A 20,267-nucleotide genomic window follows, 5' to 3' on the forward strand; every position below is an offset into this window, starting at 1 on the left:
TATTATTATAAATTATAACATAAAATAAGAATAGTTAGGTGTTTTAAAACGTTCCTACAGTAGTCAAAAGTATCCCTACATAGTATGCACTTTACATGAATATCGCGTTAATAAAAGTTATAATAAATTGCAAGTGATGAATACTATAGTTATGTATCAACTAAATAAAATGCGAAGAATAATAAATACATTCGAATCCGTGCCGAATATATTACATTTATGTATTTACATAAATCCAGTCATGGGCAAGCAACCTAACACAGTCTGTTGGAAAATTAATACTTACCAATTTTTTATGCGTATGTAATTATAACATAGCATGTATAGCTTCAGCGGCTTACACACGGGGTGGGGTTGCAGGGTGTTCAATACTCAGCTTGGCTTTTTTTATGAAGTATATAAAAACGTGAAAATGTTTATTAATTAATATAAAATATAAATATAATAAATTGTATAGAATATACTTATTTTTTATTTTTAATAACCAGAGGAGTTAGGGAGTATTATATAAAACCCCATCCTCTTCAAATTGGAAATTTCTGTGTACGCCGCTGTATAGCTTTATCGAACTATTGACATACATACAAGGAAAACACGAGAAAAAAGGTAGTTGAAACTCGGATGAAATAAATAAATAATCATTAAATAACAACAACTGTACTTACTATATTTCTATTTTTTTTTTTTTTAAGTAAAAATGACAATAGAAACATTAAGGCTCAAGGACATATTGGGTAAACACGTTTCTAACATATTCACGTGTTTAAATCATTGATTTCGCACCACTGAACTCAGTCCGTATTTGTCCGAATTATAACTCGGAAAAAAATTAATAACATATGGCAGTGCACTCTAGTGGCACACGAACAGAAACGGTAATATTGACGTTTCAGATCGCAAGACCACACCCTGAAATTTTTAACAAATTTCTTAGGGTAAGGGCACTAGGGCATTAACCATCAATTATTAATATAATCGCCAAATAAACTAATTTACATTTTTTTAATTTTTACATATTTGTTTACATTTAAAGAAACTATTTACCCAGAATGTCTTAATACTTATTGAAATTACAATTTGTACGATTATTTTGAGCCGCTAAAGCCAACTATTTTATTTATTTTAATAGTGAATTTGCTATAGTGGTAGAATTATTAATGAATATTATATTATATTTTTCAAAAAAAAAAATTATATTATGTTATTATATATACTATATAATAATAATAATATTTAACATTATCTTAAAATTACAAAGAAAAAAATTTGTCATACATGAGAATTGTTGGTTCTGAAAATTAAAGCCGTTGGCAGTGTTTAATTTTTGATCAGAAACACGTTTGTACATACAAGATAGAAATTAAAGAAGGTGTAGTTTAAATTTAATTAACAACAACCCCCTCCTCCAAGGATACTTTTTCAATTGAATTCTACCACATTATAAGTTATCTGAATTGTAGGTATAATTAAAAAAAAAAAAAAGCATTTATTAAACGGCGTCATAAGTGAAATATTCATTAAATACAAGAAGGTGTGGACGAGTGGAGAAATAATAACTTGTTATAACTATGAAATTAATTATTTAATGCTAACAATATTTTTTTTTAATTTTAACAAATTCTACAAATATAACACTGAATAAATAATAAAAAGGTCTTACGAGTAACAAATAAGATGGTTCACACCAATATATAGGAAATAAAATATTAACGTTTCATATCTCTCTTTCTGGTGTCAAAAAATTGATTGTAATGTCACTACGTTAATAGGCTTAAATTAGTTATGTTTTGAAGAAAGTTTTTTAAATTTCATTACAACAATTTAACAACAAGCAGTGACATTATATATATATTACATAATAATAAACATAATTTTATACGATCATATACGATTTAAACTTAATTTATGCTTATTGCTAAAAATAAATTTCCAACTGGGCAACTTTCAAATTTGATAAGCACCCTTAATATACTAGTTATAAATAAAATAAACCACTTATAAGTAGAATAATAATAAATATATATTGCTGGGGGGACAGAGGAAGTAATTATTATTAAATTAGACGAAAAAGTGAAATTGTTAGAAATAAAATCAGCGTGTAATACTCTATCATAATACTAACCTACGAATAAGTAACTCACATTATATTTTTTTTTTTTAACAACACTTTTATTATAAGCTACCTATAAAATAAATCTATGACCAGAATTAAAGTAGTTTACTTTTAGTTAAACGATAGGATAAATTTAATATTATTACGAACTGAAGGAATAAACATTTATTGAGCATTAAATGCAATATTTTCAGGCTTGTAAAAGCGCAGTAAACTTAAGATTTGGATAAGTTAGGCATGATAACATTGAAATTTTAACAAATCATTGAGGTTAACAGGCAGGGAGGGGGCGATTACTGTATTTTATTAATAAAATAAAAACACACATCAACTTTGGTAAAAAAAATAATAATAAAAAATAAAATAAAATAATATTAATAATAATAACACAACAAAATACGGAGAACAAATGATTTGCACAATGAGCCTAAATTTGTTTATACAATACAGCTAGTATACCATTATTGAACCTGAATTATTCCCATAACGTGTGGGAAAACATTCAATTTCATTTTTTATGGAGTAAAAAATACAATAAGCAGTAAGTATAACACTGTTTCAGCTGGACCAAAACAACAATTAGCTGTTTTCATTTAGTTATTTGTTAACAACTATGATAAATTTTTTTCTAAAAACATAAATAAAAATTGGTCTGGCAAACCTAATGCATCTGTATCTAAAACTTTATTCCTTACTTATGACCTTTGTTTAAAATGTGTTATTATTCATTTAACTGTCAAATTATTTCCGGTGTCGTACATCACCACCGCTGTGGTCATTAGCATTGTTTCTGAAATAGGTAATAAAAAAAAAATGAATACAATATTACAGTATTTAAAAAAAATGTAATCTTCAAAGATTAACATATTATCATTATGTAAGGTATAATATTATATCATGAAATGTATATCTAATCAGAATTTGCAACAATAAAAACTTAATACATTAATCTCTACAAAACACCAGAATTCTTGTAATAGCCTAGCTTTAATGTCATATCATAAGATTAATTTAAAAAAAAACAGTATTTACCATTATTATGACTAAACGATTACACTACATTTATAGCCCATTAGTTTAAATCTAAATTAAGACTAATTTAAGTGATAAAAAAAACTGAGGTTTCTTTAAAATATAATCCAATGTATAAATCAAGCTCATCTTACTTACGTCTCTGGCCCTTGGTCTGTGTCACTTTCCTCAAATTCGGCCTTGTTACGTTTCTTCTCATATATAAATATAACCAAACACAGAAGGATCACTTCAACACAAATACCCAAGAACGGCCACAATGCTGCCATTTTGTCTATGACATAAATAAAAACCAATCAAATGAAACAAACGTTCACTTTCTAATATTTTAGTTATTACCTTTAATGCGCACGTAAGAAGCAGCAGAGTTTACAGGTTCAAAGACAACAGTATTCTTTCCACTGCAGATGAAATTTCCTCTATCTTTCATTGTTATCGGATCCAAAACTAAGATGGCATTGGAAATATTCTTTTTGTTAGGTAAAAATTTAATATGTTCAGAAGGCACAAGAGTGGTATTTTCTAAAATAAAAATGTATTAACAGATAGTTTTATATTGGAAATATAAAAAAAATATAATTTTTCATATACTTACCAAATTTCCAACTAACTTCTGGTGTAGGTACACCATATACAATACATTCCAATTCCATTTTTTCACCCTCAATAAATGTAGCTGTTTTTGGCAGTTTCATGTAAGGCTTTACTATAAAAATAAAACGTCTTATGCATTTTAAATCATAACTTAATAGGATAAAAATAATTATATGCTATCAAAATTTTAATTTTAAAGCAGTGAATTTATTAAATCCCTTAAGGGCATACAGGAGATTAAATTCTTAAATAAAACTTATTTAATAATATTGAAATCAAAAATAGATGATTATTAGGTCAATAAAAGTTAATAACAGAAGATTAAAGTAAAAGTGGTTAAATAGGTTATAATGGTAGAGATAGGAAAGCATGATGAAAGTAACATTTTGTACAATTCAAGAGTTTATGACAAGAATGTTAAAAACAAATACAAAACACTAATAAAGAATAAACACTTTTAAAGTACATACTTCAAAAACAAAATCTTATTAAAGGCAAACAATTTTAATCTTAACTTAAATGGAATAACTATTTGTTAATTTATAATGATATATTTAAAATATATTATAGTATATCTATCAATGTGTTACCACTTTAACTAGGTAAATGACAAGTTATTTATTTTATATTCAATAAAAATTAGATTTAAAAAATAGAAAAAATATTTGATTAAAATATCACAAAAAAATAATATACTAACAGACAACATTGAACACCTTCTTGTCAATAAGATTATTATTTGAATTGAATAAGCTGCATGTATACTGGCCAGCATCGCTTTCAATAAAACGATTAACTACCAGAGTGTTTTCAGACACATCAATGTGATGTGGGTCTTCAGAATCAGTTGTTATTTGATTGTCACCTTTAAACCTAAAAATTAATATTTATTAAATATTTATTTATGATAAAAAGTACAGATAACTGAAATGTATATACTAACCACTTCCATATGTACTTTGGATCATGAGTGCCATCAATATTACAATTAAGTAGTAGTTTGCTTTTATATTCACCTATTTTATACTTATCGCCGTAGTCATAATTTGCTTTTATAGTTACTTGAGCTAAAACAAAATTATAAACAAAGAAATGAATACCTAGTAAAAAATTATTGGTTGTTGATTTATAGGATATTGTAGATAAAATGAATATCTAACATAATATAGGTCATTAAAATTGGATTTTAAACAACATAATATACAAATTACATATTATTATAATATTATATGCATTAGTAAAAAAAAAAAATCATATGAATGTCTGAAAGGTTTAATGTTTTATATAAATATATGTATATTTTATTTCAAATGCAAAATCTATATAACAAATAATGCAAACAATAAAAAACCAACAACAGTAATGGGTTAATACCTAACACAATGATAAATCTAATCTATATGAGATGTCGCAGTATACTGGAAAGTGTGTCTAGTCGCAATAGTTAATTTATATGCGAGCCTAAAATGAAGCGAGGCGAACCGGTCCGGGCACATGGACATTTATTTTAAAAGCTCATCATAGCCGGCACGTACCGGTAACCACATATAGTACATGAAACTTGTTGTACTGTGTTGTGCATCGATAGGAACCCGAATGTATCGAAGATGCAGAATTGGCCGTAACCGTGGATAATAACATACTGTCACCAGTTACTGCTTCGCTGATATTGAAGTGTTCATCAGTAACCAGGGTTTGACCATCCTTTTGCCATTTTATGACTTGGAACATTGACACACGACATGTTATCTTAAATGGTTCGCCTTCTCTCACTGTTGTATTACCCTCGTAACTGGGTTCATCAGCTAAGTAGTCCAATTTCGTTTCCGAAACAAACAAACATATTTTTCATACCCCATAGCCACGAACAATTTAAATAAACAAATAAACAAAAACTAAATAATCAAGAGTTATAGCTGTGCTTAATAATTTAATTATTGAATATATGGCATAAAAACTTTATCACTGTGTACATTTATATGGTTAAATAATTTAAGCATACCTACACTTATAAAACATACTAAATTACTATAATCTTCCTAGACATCACATCAACTACTTAAATATACATTTTTAATATTTTTAATTAAGTTTATATGTATTTAAACTATGACTTATAAGAAAATGGTGAAGTATCTTATTTTAAACTTTCTTTGAATATATATTGTGAGTTTAGTAACTAAACAAAAAAAACTTATTTATTGTAATATCAGTTGTAAAAATGTATAGATAATAAATGGGTACTATTAAAATTATTTGAATTTATAAATAAATACCTATTATTATACATACCAGTGTTTATCTTTAATTTTATACTTTCTATAAGTAGGTAAAGTTTTATACTTAGTGTTAATAAGTTAATAAGAAAATAAATACGTATAAGTAATAAAATTAATTGACCTATGTCAAACTATTATTAAAAGATTATCTTATTTACGTAATATTAATATAAAATACATTGAGATAAATTATTAATTTAGATAGGTACCTAACATTTAAAATATTTAGTTATTATTAGGAACCTAACAACTTATTAATTATTAATGGAAATGTAATTTCAACTTTTTCATTGGACATTTTTCACTTACATAATGTGTATACAGTAAAACCGATAACAGTTTTGAACAGCACCTAATTTATTTCTCCGTTTTAAGGAGACTAAAACAAACAGGATATAGGTTATTTGAGGTTGTTGCTACTTTTCATTGTAATGAGATTTCTGTCTTATAAAAGATCAGTCCAAAGGAGGTTTTACTGTACCAAATAGAAATATTTAATTGAATAACAGATTAAAGTAATCAAGTCGTAGCACACCACCCACCAGCATCCTATGTATAAGTAATAGTAGATAAAGGAATTATTACACTTGGTCATTAATATCTAGTACCTATATTATTGTATACATACATAGATATATTTCTTTCTTTAAAATTAGGTAGTAGGTATCTGAAACCATTTTAATTTGCAGCATTTTAAATTAAATTGACATACCTACTTGAAATCTGTGTAAATTGATAGTTTCGACATCATGATAGGCGACAAATTGTTTGATTATTTAGTTTAATTTATAATACCATAGAAATCTATTGTACCTACACATTTAAACCAAAGCTGTTTAAAATTTGGATAGGAGTAGGCACGGGTTATGATGTATTGTGCAACACAATCAATTTGAAACCATACAGGGACTATTACGAGCGTTGACGATCAGCACAAATATTAGAACATATAAACAAGTCGTGGACAGGTGGCGGCATTACGACGAGACAACTCGAGACGTTACGATTCACAAACCCGAACCATAAGAGAATAAGATTTGTTCTGGGGGGGAGGTGGGGGGTCGTGGTGTTGAACTTACAGCAAACCACCAAAAGGTGGTACCCATCGAACATTTTAAATCATTTGTTTATTTTATTTATTTATTTTGGAACGGCGCGGGTAAAGCGGGTAACGCCCTAACCCTAAGCACAGTAACGGCAAATCGACGTAAAAACAAAGAAACGTACCCAAGACCCTGGAGGGCCCGAAATCCAACAGGGCGCAGAAAACGACGCTGTACACAACGACGCTGAGCGAATTCCAGCACATAATTCCGGATACGTTTTCCCGGGTATGGGTCGGCCGAATTTCTCAGCAAATCACTCTAAAACGATCGCACTGGCCTTCTACTCGTCGCAGCCACCGCCACCGTCGCGCTCTTGGTCGTCGTCGTCGTCGCCGCCGCCGCCACCACCGCCGCCGCCGCCGTCTTGATCGCCGTAGCCGTAGCCGTGATCGACGCTGTGAAGGTCTTCGTCACCGTCACCGTCGCCGAACGTCGACCCGAAAGTATTTAAACGGAAAAAATCACGACACCCACGCGAGTACACAAATCACGTATAGTACCTATGTGTATATATAAAAAAAAAAAACAAAAAATTATTAATTTTTACTCAGTCACACGCACGACAACTCACGACGACTAGAGTGATGTGGTGTTGGTGTGTGTGTGTGTGTGTGTGTACGCGTGTGTGTGTTCGGTGCGCGTGTATGCGTATGAAAAACCGTACGGACTACGGACGCCCGCGCGCGCGGAATTAAAAAGGCGATATTATTCGGCGGACCGTGTATGAGTGAATGTGTGTTGGTGAGTGAGTGAGTGTGTGTGTGAGTGGGACAGTGTGTGTGTGGAACGTACGACTGCCCGTACAGTGTGTACAGCGGCTAGTGGAACGTATGTGTGTGTGACTGAGTGAACGAGTTTGTGAGTGAGCGAGCGCATACGTATGTGACGTGTGTGTGTGTGAGTGTGTATTACGGTGTTCAGTCGTCGGAGAGAGGTAAAATAGGCTAAAAATTTCCTTGTGCCCCGCGGAACAGGGCCGACAGAAAATAACTCGAAGGGAGAGAAGAGACGACGACACACACGCACAGATGCGGCGACAGAGAGAGAGCGACTACGGGGCCGCCGTCATTGACTCGGCGTTGGTGCGACCGAGACGGCCAAACTCACCGCTGCGGCGGCGGCGGCGCCCTGTCGTATTGATTTGCCGCCGCTCCACGCCCCGCCCTGCACCGCGACAGCGTAACAGTCGCGTAGCCGCTATAGCCGCCGCCGCCACCGTCGCCGGGCGCTCGACAGTGGTACCGCGGTCGCCGGATCGAAATTATTCGCACGAGACGCGGCGGAAAACACCGCATCCGCCCCGGGTACGGCCCCTACGGTCTCGCGCCGAAATTCTCCTACACAGTACACAGTTTTTCCGTTTTTTCCGACCGGCGAGCTCTTCCCCGCCGTTGCCGCCGAAGTCGCCGACCTCGAAATTCGACCGGAGAGCCGCTCGCCCCACCATGTGCATGTGTTCGCGAACCACCTCCCGGGCTCTGCCGCCGCCCATCCCTTAAGCCATCGAGCCCGTACGCCGAGCGCCGCGGCCGGGCCGGGACGACCGACCGGTGCACATCAACCAAACCGTAGGTCGTGTCCCCTTTGTCGGGGGCGGAAGCAATGAGCGCGTGCGCGATCGGAAAACTCCTTTGCGCTCGTTCTCTCTGTATACCCCACATTGCCGTATTTCTCTCTCATTATCGTTATTTCTCTCCCGCTCGTTCATCCCCGTCGTCGTCGTCTCACCCCCGCCTGGCGTAGGTCTATTTTCTTTCTCCGCTCCTCCCCCGCATCGGCGTGTTCAAGTCCCCGACCGCCGCCCGTATTATACCATCGCTGGTTTAATAACATTATAATAATAATAATTAATTATAATACGTGTATACGTGTGTGACAACGATAATAAATAATATTAATATAATAATAATATGAATCGTGTACGTGGTGACGGTGGGGCACGGATCGCACGACGTGACGTGTATACGTCATACCTGTACCGATTACGTTTACTGGTGGGGGTGGGGGTGGAGGAGCTTATCGAAAGTCACAGCGCAACGGCAATGGTGTTCCGATAACGCACCCGCCGCCGTCGCGTACACTGCAATGTAATCGGCCGCCTGCAGCACGCACGCACACATATGGGTCAAAGTGTGTGTACATGTGAACGTCGTCGTCGGCCGATCGACATGCTGTCTGCTGCCGTCGCCGCCGTTTATATTTATTTAGACCCGACCGCGAAGGAATTTTTTTCGTATATATATAAATATATGTTTATGTTTAGTCGCAAAGAAAATAGTTTTATTAATCTAATTAACGGGCACTGGCTCGTGAGATTTTCACAGCCATTCCAAAAGAATTCTCGTAAACGCGTTTGGCACAGAAACTTTGTCCGTCAATCGAATAGTGGTGTCACACTCATATTATTATTATTATTTAGATTCCGCACTAACCGTCGCCACGATTTCTCCGATGTCGGTTTAATATTCCGCTCAATGCCGATTATCGATCGCTCTCTAATGGACAATAATCTCTACGGTTGTACGCGATACGGCTTGATTAAATATTATTTTTGTATTACTGACGTGACATAAGCGTGCCGTGTAAAAGTTAGTTTAGGCGTTGTTCATATTATGCCAATCGGTATGTGCGTACCTAACGGATACCTAGACCTAATACTGATATACATAACCATTATATATTGTTATTGCCGGGTTTACCATTCCATTACACCCGATCGTAGAACTGAATCTCTCGTATAATAATATATTATTGTGTCGATATTTACGAGTAAAAAAAAATTTAATTTTCAATGGGTAATGAAAAGGGGAGTCACTGTTACTGTGTATTGGCTATACAACTATTACAGGCTTAAATATTTTGACCAGGGTAACTTTCGACAGTTCGAGTAGGTAAAAACTATATGCTAGGGATATAAAAAAAAATGTATATATACCAAATTATACGGTATATGTACTATGTATATTACTATATAATATATATATACCACGGAATACTATAGGGACTAAAAAGGGCGTTATACACCCACATTTTAAGGGATTTAGTATAGGCAATTTTATTGATTTCTTTTATGAGACAAATTAAATATAAATAAATGAATATTAAATAATTAAATAGTTAGGTACATCTAACACAAATTGTGATGTAATGCATTGAAAAAAAAAAAGAAAAAGTACCTATATACTACAATATAATATATAATTCTTTAAAATATATTCATGTTAATGACAATTTAAAAAAGATAAATATAATATATTTAGGTATTTGATGATAAAAATTATATTGTAATTTGTAAATAATAAATACGGATGTTGGTTGTTCGCAGGTTTTGTATTGAAATAAATATGTTCTATACGCGTCATCTTGAAGTCTATTTACAATACGAAAATAATCAAATACCTAAAATGTTTTCAATTTCGATAAATTAAATCGACAATAGGTAATCAAAAAGTGAACCACAGATTCATAGTTAAATTATTATTAGTTATATAACTTATATCGTCATAATAGCATAAATTTATTTATAAGTTATGACCACGATATTACTATATTAGTTTTGCATGTCATATGACAATAGTTTTAGTTATGAGTTTATGACTCATAAGGCATAAGTTATACGTTTTATAAGTATAACCATTATTATACAATAAACACACGGCATACTATATTTGGCGCGAAGCCAGGATTTTTGTTAGGAGGGTGTTTTAATTTTATATTTAAATATCTCTTTAGGGAGGGGGGAATTAACACAATCGCCGGTGTATTTACTAATTTTCACAACAATAATATCAAATATATGAAATAAAATCATATATTATACGACAACATATTTTTTAGATACACAATAAAAATAATAAAATATATTAGACCTATTAAATAATTTTTTTGTTTCAATACTATTTATACAGAGTGTTAAAAGTTTTAATATATTTTGTAGTTACTTACAAGTTACAACTCCTAAAAACATCATACTGCTGGCTACGCCTCTGCACATTACTGTACATTTAACAAAATTTTATTATTTAACGCTAAACAAACAATTTTCACTATGTTAATTAAGATTCAGTTTTCCATATTTTGTTGTTATTATCATAATTAAAATCTATACAAAAAGTGTACACTACGAACTAATCAGCCAACATTTGCTTATCAGCGAATTTAACATTAATTATTATTTCATATTTTATTACACCTACCTGTTTAAAAAAATAAATTATATAATAATTAATGTTTACCTATTAATATTTTAATAACGTATCTACTTATAGATACTTTTTTTTTATTAAGAAAATATTTACAATCTGTATAAAAAAATGATACAATAAGTAAATTTTAAAATAAATATACGAACAAGGCATTAGATAGAAGGGGGCATCCATTGACACTGTTTTTTTTTAAACTGAAACCAGTAATTCAAAATATTATGAAACTGTGAACATTTAAAAACGTATATAATGTTTTACATTTGAATAAATCAGTGGTGTAATTTCATTTTTTTTTTTTTTTTTATACGCATATTTTGATGCAAGCCATACCATATAACCACTATTTAGAATTTTCCCATTTCAGGTCAATCAATTTATAAAAACCAAGAAGAGGGGTGGGTAAATCACAATAATATTGAATTTTAAACACGGAAATATATATACCTTGTGTGGTTTAATTAATGACACTGAAAAAAGTATTATATTTTTAAGGTTTTGAATCTTGGTTCATGTGACTTACTGATAGTATTACAAACATAATATATACTTACCTATTATATTCTAGCTAAATTGTTTATTATAATTTATATAATATGTTAACAGTATTAACCTAGTATTAAGTAATCTATATTACACCATTTATGTATTATCATTATTCAAATATAATAAATGTGACCTACATAAAATATATTATGAGGTTCACTAGGTACATTATTATAATAGTACTACATATTTAAATTTAAAACTAATATCATGTACCTACCTTATCAGTTATAATTATTGATTATTTGTAGATGCTACTTTCCAGGTATATGATAATTACTACAATACAAAAGTTTAACATTTTTAAAATTGCATTGTGTATAGTAAATAATAATAATACGTGTCATAATAATACACTCATACCCAAATTTCAAATCTCTTCGAAGTTCAGATAATATTTTTTTGAATTAAGTGTACAAAATAATTAATGAATGAAAACAAAATAGATAATTTTAATTAATGTCCAATTTTATCAACATTTTAAATTAAAATATCTACATTAAATGCACTTAATAGTTAATACATATTGTACATAATATGTATATTTGCAATAAAAATATGAAATGACGATTCTTGTATTACATTCATAGAGACCTTATAATATAAGGTCTATGATTACATTATTAATTTTTTTAACTGAACATAAAATTTTTAATCAGCAAGAAATATCAAAAAATCAAATATTTTGAACGCTCATAAATAGCTCAAAATTGGTCAAAATAATTTGAATATTTCATTGAATATAGAAAATGATAATTTAAGTCACCGTTTTTCAAGTTTCTATGGTTAATACTTTTTAAATTACAACAACAAAATTATCGTTTAATAATAAGTCGTTATTTACTCTGTAATCTAGTTATCAGTGTATTTTAATTTTACGTATATATATATATATATATTATATATATACCTATTATACTCCTATAGGCTATAATAGTAGATATTACTGTAGAGCTGCAGTGGGCTGAACGAAAAATATACTATGAGTAAAGAATATAATATGACAATCATGATGATGTTAATTTTATCTTGATTGCCGTTTGCCGATTGGGGTGTGGTACAAAATACAAATCCATTAATAAACTAGAAAACATATTTATAACTTTTGTATGAAAAGGTCAAAAGCATATTATTGATACCTATTCGATATCTTAATAAATTAAATTATTTTTAGAAAATGTTCTTGTTTTAATTGATAAGTTCATAATTATTGTATAATAATTAATACATCTTACTTCACTCACACTTATTTTACAATACATTAATAATATAATTGAATAATCAACAATAGTTTAACAAATTTACCAATAATATTAAAATGTAAAATTAAGGTTAATACTCGTATGTTATTAAGATATCACAATTTTTTTTTAGAAGATAATTTGATGAGTAATCTATTGTAAACTAAATATTATAATATATCTTTTAACTCTCTATATTAATTGTTCATATATAAATAATTTTTAACTATTATACAGTGCCACATTTACAATTTTAACACACAGTACCTACAATCAATTTACAATATTTACATAAAGTTCTAAACATGACTTTTTAACACATTTTTGTAAAATATATTATTATAAGGTAAGTGTCAAAACTTAGATTATAAATTTAACATTTTTATCTTTTCAAAAATTAAAACTAAAATTAAATTTAAAATGCTCGAAACTTGTTCAACTATAATTTATTATGTTATAACTTATACATTAAATTATTCAATTTGACTAATGAATAACCTAATTAATGTCATTGAAATATCAAACTTTAAAATCATTTTTTCCCTTGAATTTCTAGGATCACCCTCACATAAATTTGCGACCAGTAAAATTCCACTCACGGAATCCCACAAAAACACGGACCTGCTATATAACTACTTACAATTTTAATAGATTATATAAACCTTTAATAAGTATGATATATTATTATATTATTTAATATAACATAGATACCTTAAAATAGTTTTATAAATTATATTAATATAAATAGATAAATATTAACCACTATAATTAATATCATCATCATACCCCTTATATCTTCTCAACCTATCATTAAATCCTATATAGACCTATTAACCTTAGTGATAAAAATAAAATAACTCAAAAATTACTAGATTGAATTTTAATTTAGATACATCAAGTCAATGATACAATGCCTCAAATTCTAAAAAAAACTAAAAAGTAATGAATCAGTTTAATGTTATAATTCTATTAAAGAAGATAATAACTATAATATAAATATAAATAGTTGGTATAAATGTATAATGTATTATTAATAAAATAAAATATTTATTGGTATTGATAAATAATTAAGCCTAGTGTTTTTTTTTAAGTAGTGGTGATATAGCCAGCTTGAAAAATGTTATAGTTTCATAATAATAAAATTCAAACTCCCTATCAACTCTTGAATAACTTTTGGATTCGCTGCTAAAAAATATTGATGCTAAAAATTAATGTAAAACTATAATTATGTTAAACAAGTTACAAAAATCTGAAAATATAGGTAGGTACCTATGCATTATATGTTAATTAATGATGATTGATGAACTATTTTATAAAATAGAAATATGCTTACTCATTAGTCATTGTCTTAACAACATTAGTATGTTTTTCAATTATTTAAATTGTTTAATTCAAAATACTTTGACCCAATTTCATGCAATACGTCATAATCTTCTTTCTTTTCATTCTATCAATTACATCATAATAAATTATTTAAAAAAAATTACCATTGTCAATTCGAATAAACTTAGTTCACTTCATCATATTGTTGTTTTAATTATGATACAGAATAGAATATACCTGTAAACTTGGAACTTAGTACTTTATGTCTTTATAGTAAATTGAGAATTACATAGGTACCTACATGGTTTGAAATTCTAAATTAGAAACTTTGTACATTTATTATTTATACTCTTATAGTTATAATATAACTATAGAAATTAGAATGATAATATTTTCAAATTTTTATTTATATATCATTAAAAAATATTTTAAAGATAATTACCTATTGTAGTATTTGATAATTAGCTATACATAATATTATACGTGATAAATCTTAAAAATAATTATAACATGTGTGTTTTAACTTAAGTTTAATAATATATATATATGGTATACAATTTAAAATTATCCTTATAGAACACTTTAGTCAATACTTTTATACTTACTAATCGCATTTCCCTCGTTAAATTTAATATTTCTTTCTATGAGTTCAAATAATAAAGATTATGATGTGTATCATGTAAAAATTATGCATGGGAAAATGTTTATGATAGACTTGACCGCATGATTTAAATTTTAACCACACCTAGAGCTTTTAGGGTTTCGCTCGGACATTTCGTTTTGACCTAATTTAGCTCGTTTCAAGTAGAGTGAGAAATAAAGTGACCGACATACAACAGAACTAAAAGTTGTACTTATAAGAACCGCTTAAAATATATATTAGAAATATTAAACAAATCTATTACAGCCAAAGTAGTCCGTTCAAGAAAAATTAGATACAGTAGCTAATTATATACACTGCCATTATAATATTACGCTCATTTTAGTAATTTCGTTGAATATTTATGTGCCGTCTGCAGACGCCGCAGGTTGGAATTATTCTTATAGTACGCGACTAATTTTCCGGCACATATATTATATACCATCACACATATACTCGCTATATATGCTGCAGTATATTATATTATTATGTACATACACAAACTAAAAATCATTAGCACTTCATTAACGTGAGTAAGACGAGTAAAGTATTTTTTTTTTTTTAACGAGACAAATCAGTGATACTGTATGTTACAACACAAATAGGTATACTACATTACTATAGTATGCATCAAATATAATTATTAACATTTGTTTTTATAACTGTTCTTTAAAGACATTTTTTGAATTTCAGTTCAGAAATACGTATGTAATATATTGTAGCGGTTAAATAAAAATTTATAATCTTTAATAATATGAATAATGATATACTGTAAGAATAGCACGATGTATTACAATAATGTTCAATGGAATATATACTCCAGCTGTACAACACCATTACAAGTTACTTCAACAAAATAAATATAATTGCACTGAATATTGAAAACCTAGCTAGTATTTGACTCCTAGCTCTGTTACATTACGTAATATACAGTAACAATAAAGGTCTAGTGCATAATGCATATTGTGTATGTATACATGTATATGTATAGTGTATATGACTATATGAGTTATGTTGACAGACCAAATAGAGATATTTTTGGCCGTAATATGTGTTTTTGTTTACAATTTCCTAATAATAAGCTTTAAAAAGAACGTAAATCATTTTATTTTACATTAGTTTTTTGTTATGTACAAAACAAGAACTATAGTAGGCAGTTGATATATTTATGTATTGTGTATTTACTATTTTATGTAATACTGTAATAGATATATACTCGATTACTCGAATAAGTAGACGCGTTCTTTGTAAGCAGGTACTCATGTTTAAAATGTCTTTGAATTTTTATGAACGTTGTATTAGTACTATATATTATATATTTACGTCTTATAAGTATATATTGATAATAAATAATAATTGCCTGCAAATGCCACTTTCGAGTTTGTAAAAAAAACTTAGAAACTTGAGTAAAAATTCACGCGCACAAAGTGAGCCAACTGTCTTTATAAGTTGAAAATCTAAACAATTCTTCACTATAACATTTTTCAATAATTTTAAAGTAAAAACTACCCCATTTTTCATAAAGTGAACTGGTAGAGTAAGGTAACTTTAACTGGTAAACTAGTAATATAATATAACTTAAAAATATACCTAGAGTAAAAACTAAAAATTATTTTATTTCCTTTTATAAACTTTATTTTGAAAATATTTCATAAATCGACGAGTTATACAAAATTGTTTTGCGAAACATAATAGTATTTCACATGCAATGCCAACTTTGGTATAATTATGCATTATTATCTTATGAATATTCGAATATAAAATCAAAACTTGCAATACTGCTAATAATAAGTAATAACTTACTGTTATTCACATCTATTATACCTATATTAGTAATCACAATTTATAAATTAATGTAACGCAGCATGTAATTGTTTTAAATTTAAATTGAATGTAATTAATAAATACTGTATCAACAAGTTTTTAAATTATGTATTGAAATACATTTAAAATTTAAATTTTAAATATTATTTTTATTTAAATTTTTATTATTGAAAGATTTTATGTAATTATATATTCTTGTTTTTTTATTGCATTTCATCTTATGGCATGAGCTCATGAATTTTAAAATTCTTATACACCAAACTAAAATTAACAAGTTTGAAAAACAAAGCAATAAAAAACATAATGACTTTCATAAAAATGAACGTCTATAGTGTGCATATATTTTTAACTACAAAAAATTACAAATTTTCGCAATTTTGATGAATTTCGTCAAGATTCTTACTATAAACGCTTATAAAAAAATGTTGTGACTTTATTTTTATTTTTTTTGGTGAATGGAGAAAAATGAAAAATACCATATGACAATATATTATATTATTATATAACTCAAAAAGAAACAAATGTTTTGAAACTTACATCATGTGTAAAAATACAAATATAAATAATGATATAAATATATAGTAAAAATTTCAAGTTTGAATAACATTAAAAAACAAAATCGATATTTTTAAATACCAGTTTTGTATGAAAATTCCAATTTTTTTTTTCCTAGTTCTTTTGAAAACAACTATGGATTTACGAAAAACCATCTTTAAAGTTAAAATCTAAAGCATTTTTACAAATCAAAAAAGCCAGAAAAAACACATCATTGTAAAATCAATGCATTGATCACTCCGCTTATTAGAATCTAAATATTCTTTTCGGTCAACAGTTCAGAAAAATGTCATTTTAATGTAGAAATATTTACTTGCTCAAATAATTAATAAACATACATTATATATATTTGGATCTCGATTAACCAGGCGTGAGGTCTGACAGATCTAGTAAGTCGTTAGATATACATATTAGTATATAACACGGTAAAATGAAAATATATATACCCAATAATTGACACACTTCATTAGACCCTAATAATCCAATAGTTTCCCTTTAGAACGCGACAGTATTAAAGGAAAAGCTAATAGTGAAATAATAGACGTTTTGATCGATCACTTTCGATATTATACATTTATATGGATTACGGCCTGTATAGATTGAATGATATTGTTTATTTTCGATATCCATTATATTTTAACCGGGTGTAGGGTATGTACTTTGTTTTAAGTCGCGAGATTAGACGAATTATTACAAAATTATGTTTTAAATTTTAATATAATAAGTAAAATATTTAAATATATACTTATTGTAAGAAATATCCAGACACCTATATATTTGAACATAGTATTGTATACTAGTATACTATATTATTCAACTAATGCTTACAGATATTTTGTTTATGAGATCATACACTATATAAAGTATTAAAGTTATTATTTACATTTTCTATGATAAAATTATCCTATTATCAATTACATCCGGTTGCCTCCACCAATTAATTTAAAAGAGCTTATTAAGATACATTTAATGTTGACGTTGATTAGGACTCTTCCCTCGTAACTTTGCAACAATGGATCGAGACAACATTACACTTACTGGTGAGGATAAAGTGCCTACAGTGTACTTCGTTTCAATAAAATTAATTAGTCACTTATTAAACGTTGTTGATGTTTATTAATTATTTGAATTGCAATTTCCAACAATAACGACGATTATTTATAAATTCAATGAATACTATTCATACACTTTTTAAGTAATATAAATAATAATTGTAAAATAAATTGTTATAAATTATTAAAAAATAGTAGGTACTTCTTATACGATTTATAATGCTTAATAGATACTAAAATATTAACATCGATTGTTCATAAATCAACAAAATAATAATAGATTATATAGGTACTTATTACATGTGTATTGTATATTGAAAAAAAAATGTAACAGCAGTATAGTCTGCAGTGTGTGAAATCTGTTGGTTTGTTTCACTCAACTCACAAAACAAAGACATTTTCATAACATTTAAAATTCCGAATTCAACCCAAAATATTTCACATTATATGTATATATTAATTATTAAAATAAAATAAAGACTTTGTAATTCGTACATAATACTGTAGAATTCGCTCAGAATCTAAAAATATGAAATGCCTTATGCCCTTATACAGTTAGGCCATTTGTCTTTGTGATATTTTCGAATACATATTTGAATAGATATTTCACAATAATCAATATGAATTTACAACTATATCTATGCTATAAGATAAAATTATAACTTTATCTCACAAAGTCATGACTGCTGACTGCACCCTTATAAATTATATAATATACATTGTTTCTTTATAAATAATATAAATATATATATATATGTGTGTGTGTGTGTGTGTGTGTTTATGTCTACTTATACGTCATGCATGCATATACTCATAGGTACTCATAACTCACGTAGGTTCAAAGGTACATATAACTGTAGCACTGTAGCCATTGTATACACTGTTTACGTATCGCTTCATTCCGATTTATTTGTATAATTGTATGGTATTGGTTTCTACCTATAATTATATAAATAAATATGTATAAATATTGTATAAATATGTTTTATATATATATTTTTTACCTCCATCAATCCATTCCAATAATTCCTTAATTGCTTAATTAAAAAGTATAAATTCCAACGTATTAGCAATTCATATTTACGAACAAATAAAAAAATTATTATTTAAAAACCGTGTTGGCTTATTATAAAGATTGCTAAAATGTAACTCTTTAAAACATTATTAAAACACCTATATAATCTTTTAAAAGATATAAAAATATTTTTAAGTTATATTTAATTTTATGTTATAAAAAACACTATAAACACACATTTAATACCGAACTCTTTTTATTATTAATCTTTTGGCGAATTTGGGATACCAATAAAAACCTTTTCAAACATTTTAAATTTGAATATCCCGTATATCTATTGTCCAGTACCAATAATGTCACTAATATCACTGTTATAGTTTCTATATCTAATTTTTAATGGTTTCTCAATAAAGGTATATTCATAATTTCTGATTTCATTAAGTGTAAGAATAAAATCGAGATAACTACACTATCGAAAAATGGTAAAAAAATAGCATCAAGTGTGAATTTTTCCACTCACCATTTATCATCTCATATTCGGAGATAGCCTACATTTTTTTACTTTTTTAGGGTTCTTAAGTCCACACTCTATATTGATCTATTGTAAAATAATACGACGAGGTCACTGTTTTTAAAATGTAAGGGCTCGTGTTTATATTCTCCTTGAATCAATAATGTTATCAACTTCTTATCAAGTTAAATAAATATTGATAATATATTATCATTATCGTCAATGAATAAAAAA

General features: G+C 28.5%; 1 protein-coding gene across 2 annotated transcripts; it reads right to left on the minus strand.

The window, feature by feature from the left end:
• Positions 1 to 641: 641 nt before the first annotated feature.
• LOC132928372 (basigin) lies at positions 642 to 8,194 on the minus strand. Of its 2 annotated transcripts, XM_060992986.1 has the most exons (9): positions 7,696 to 8,191; positions 7,246 to 7,624; positions 5,275 to 5,544; positions 4,683 to 4,806; positions 4,440 to 4,612; positions 3,741 to 3,851; positions 3,485 to 3,667; positions 3,284 to 3,419; positions 642 to 2,903 (listed from the first exon to the last, which is right to left on the minus strand). In XM_060992986.1, exons 2-9 carry the CDS (start codon positions 7,325 to 7,327, stop codon positions 2,855 to 2,857), a joined length of 1,128 nt encoding a protein of 375 aa, XP_060848969.1. In that variant the 5' UTR covers positions 7,328 to 7,624; positions 7,696 to 8,191; the 3' UTR covers positions 642 to 2,854. The 2 variants fall into 2 exon arrangements, with proteins under 2 accessions (XP_060848969.1, XP_060848970.1); XM_060992987.1 differs by having other exon boundaries at positions 3,280 to 3,419; positions 7,246 to 8,194.
• Positions 8,195 to 20,267: the final 12,073 nt, after the last annotated feature.

Source organism: Rhopalosiphum padi, chromosome 4 (assembly GCF_020882245.1).
Source record: "Rhopalosiphum padi isolate XX-2018 chromosome 4, ASM2088224v1, whole genome shotgun sequence".
Classification (NCBI taxonomy): domain Eukaryota; kingdom Metazoa; phylum Arthropoda; class Insecta; order Hemiptera; family Aphididae; genus Rhopalosiphum; species Rhopalosiphum padi.

Coding starts and splice junctions, on each gene's coding strand:
- LOC132928372 (XM_060992986.1), bottom strand. CDS start 7,327: ATGTGCTGGAATTCGCTCAGCGTCGTTGTGTACAGCGTCGTTTTCTGC. Junction 4,613..4,682: donor CCAAAGTACATATGGAAGTG/GTTAGTATATAC, acceptor ATTAATTTTTAG/GTTTAAAGGTGACAATCAAA. Junction 2,904..3,283: donor ACAGACCAAGGGCCAGAGAC/GTAAGTAAGATG, acceptor TACCTATTTCAG/AAACAATGCTAATGACCACA.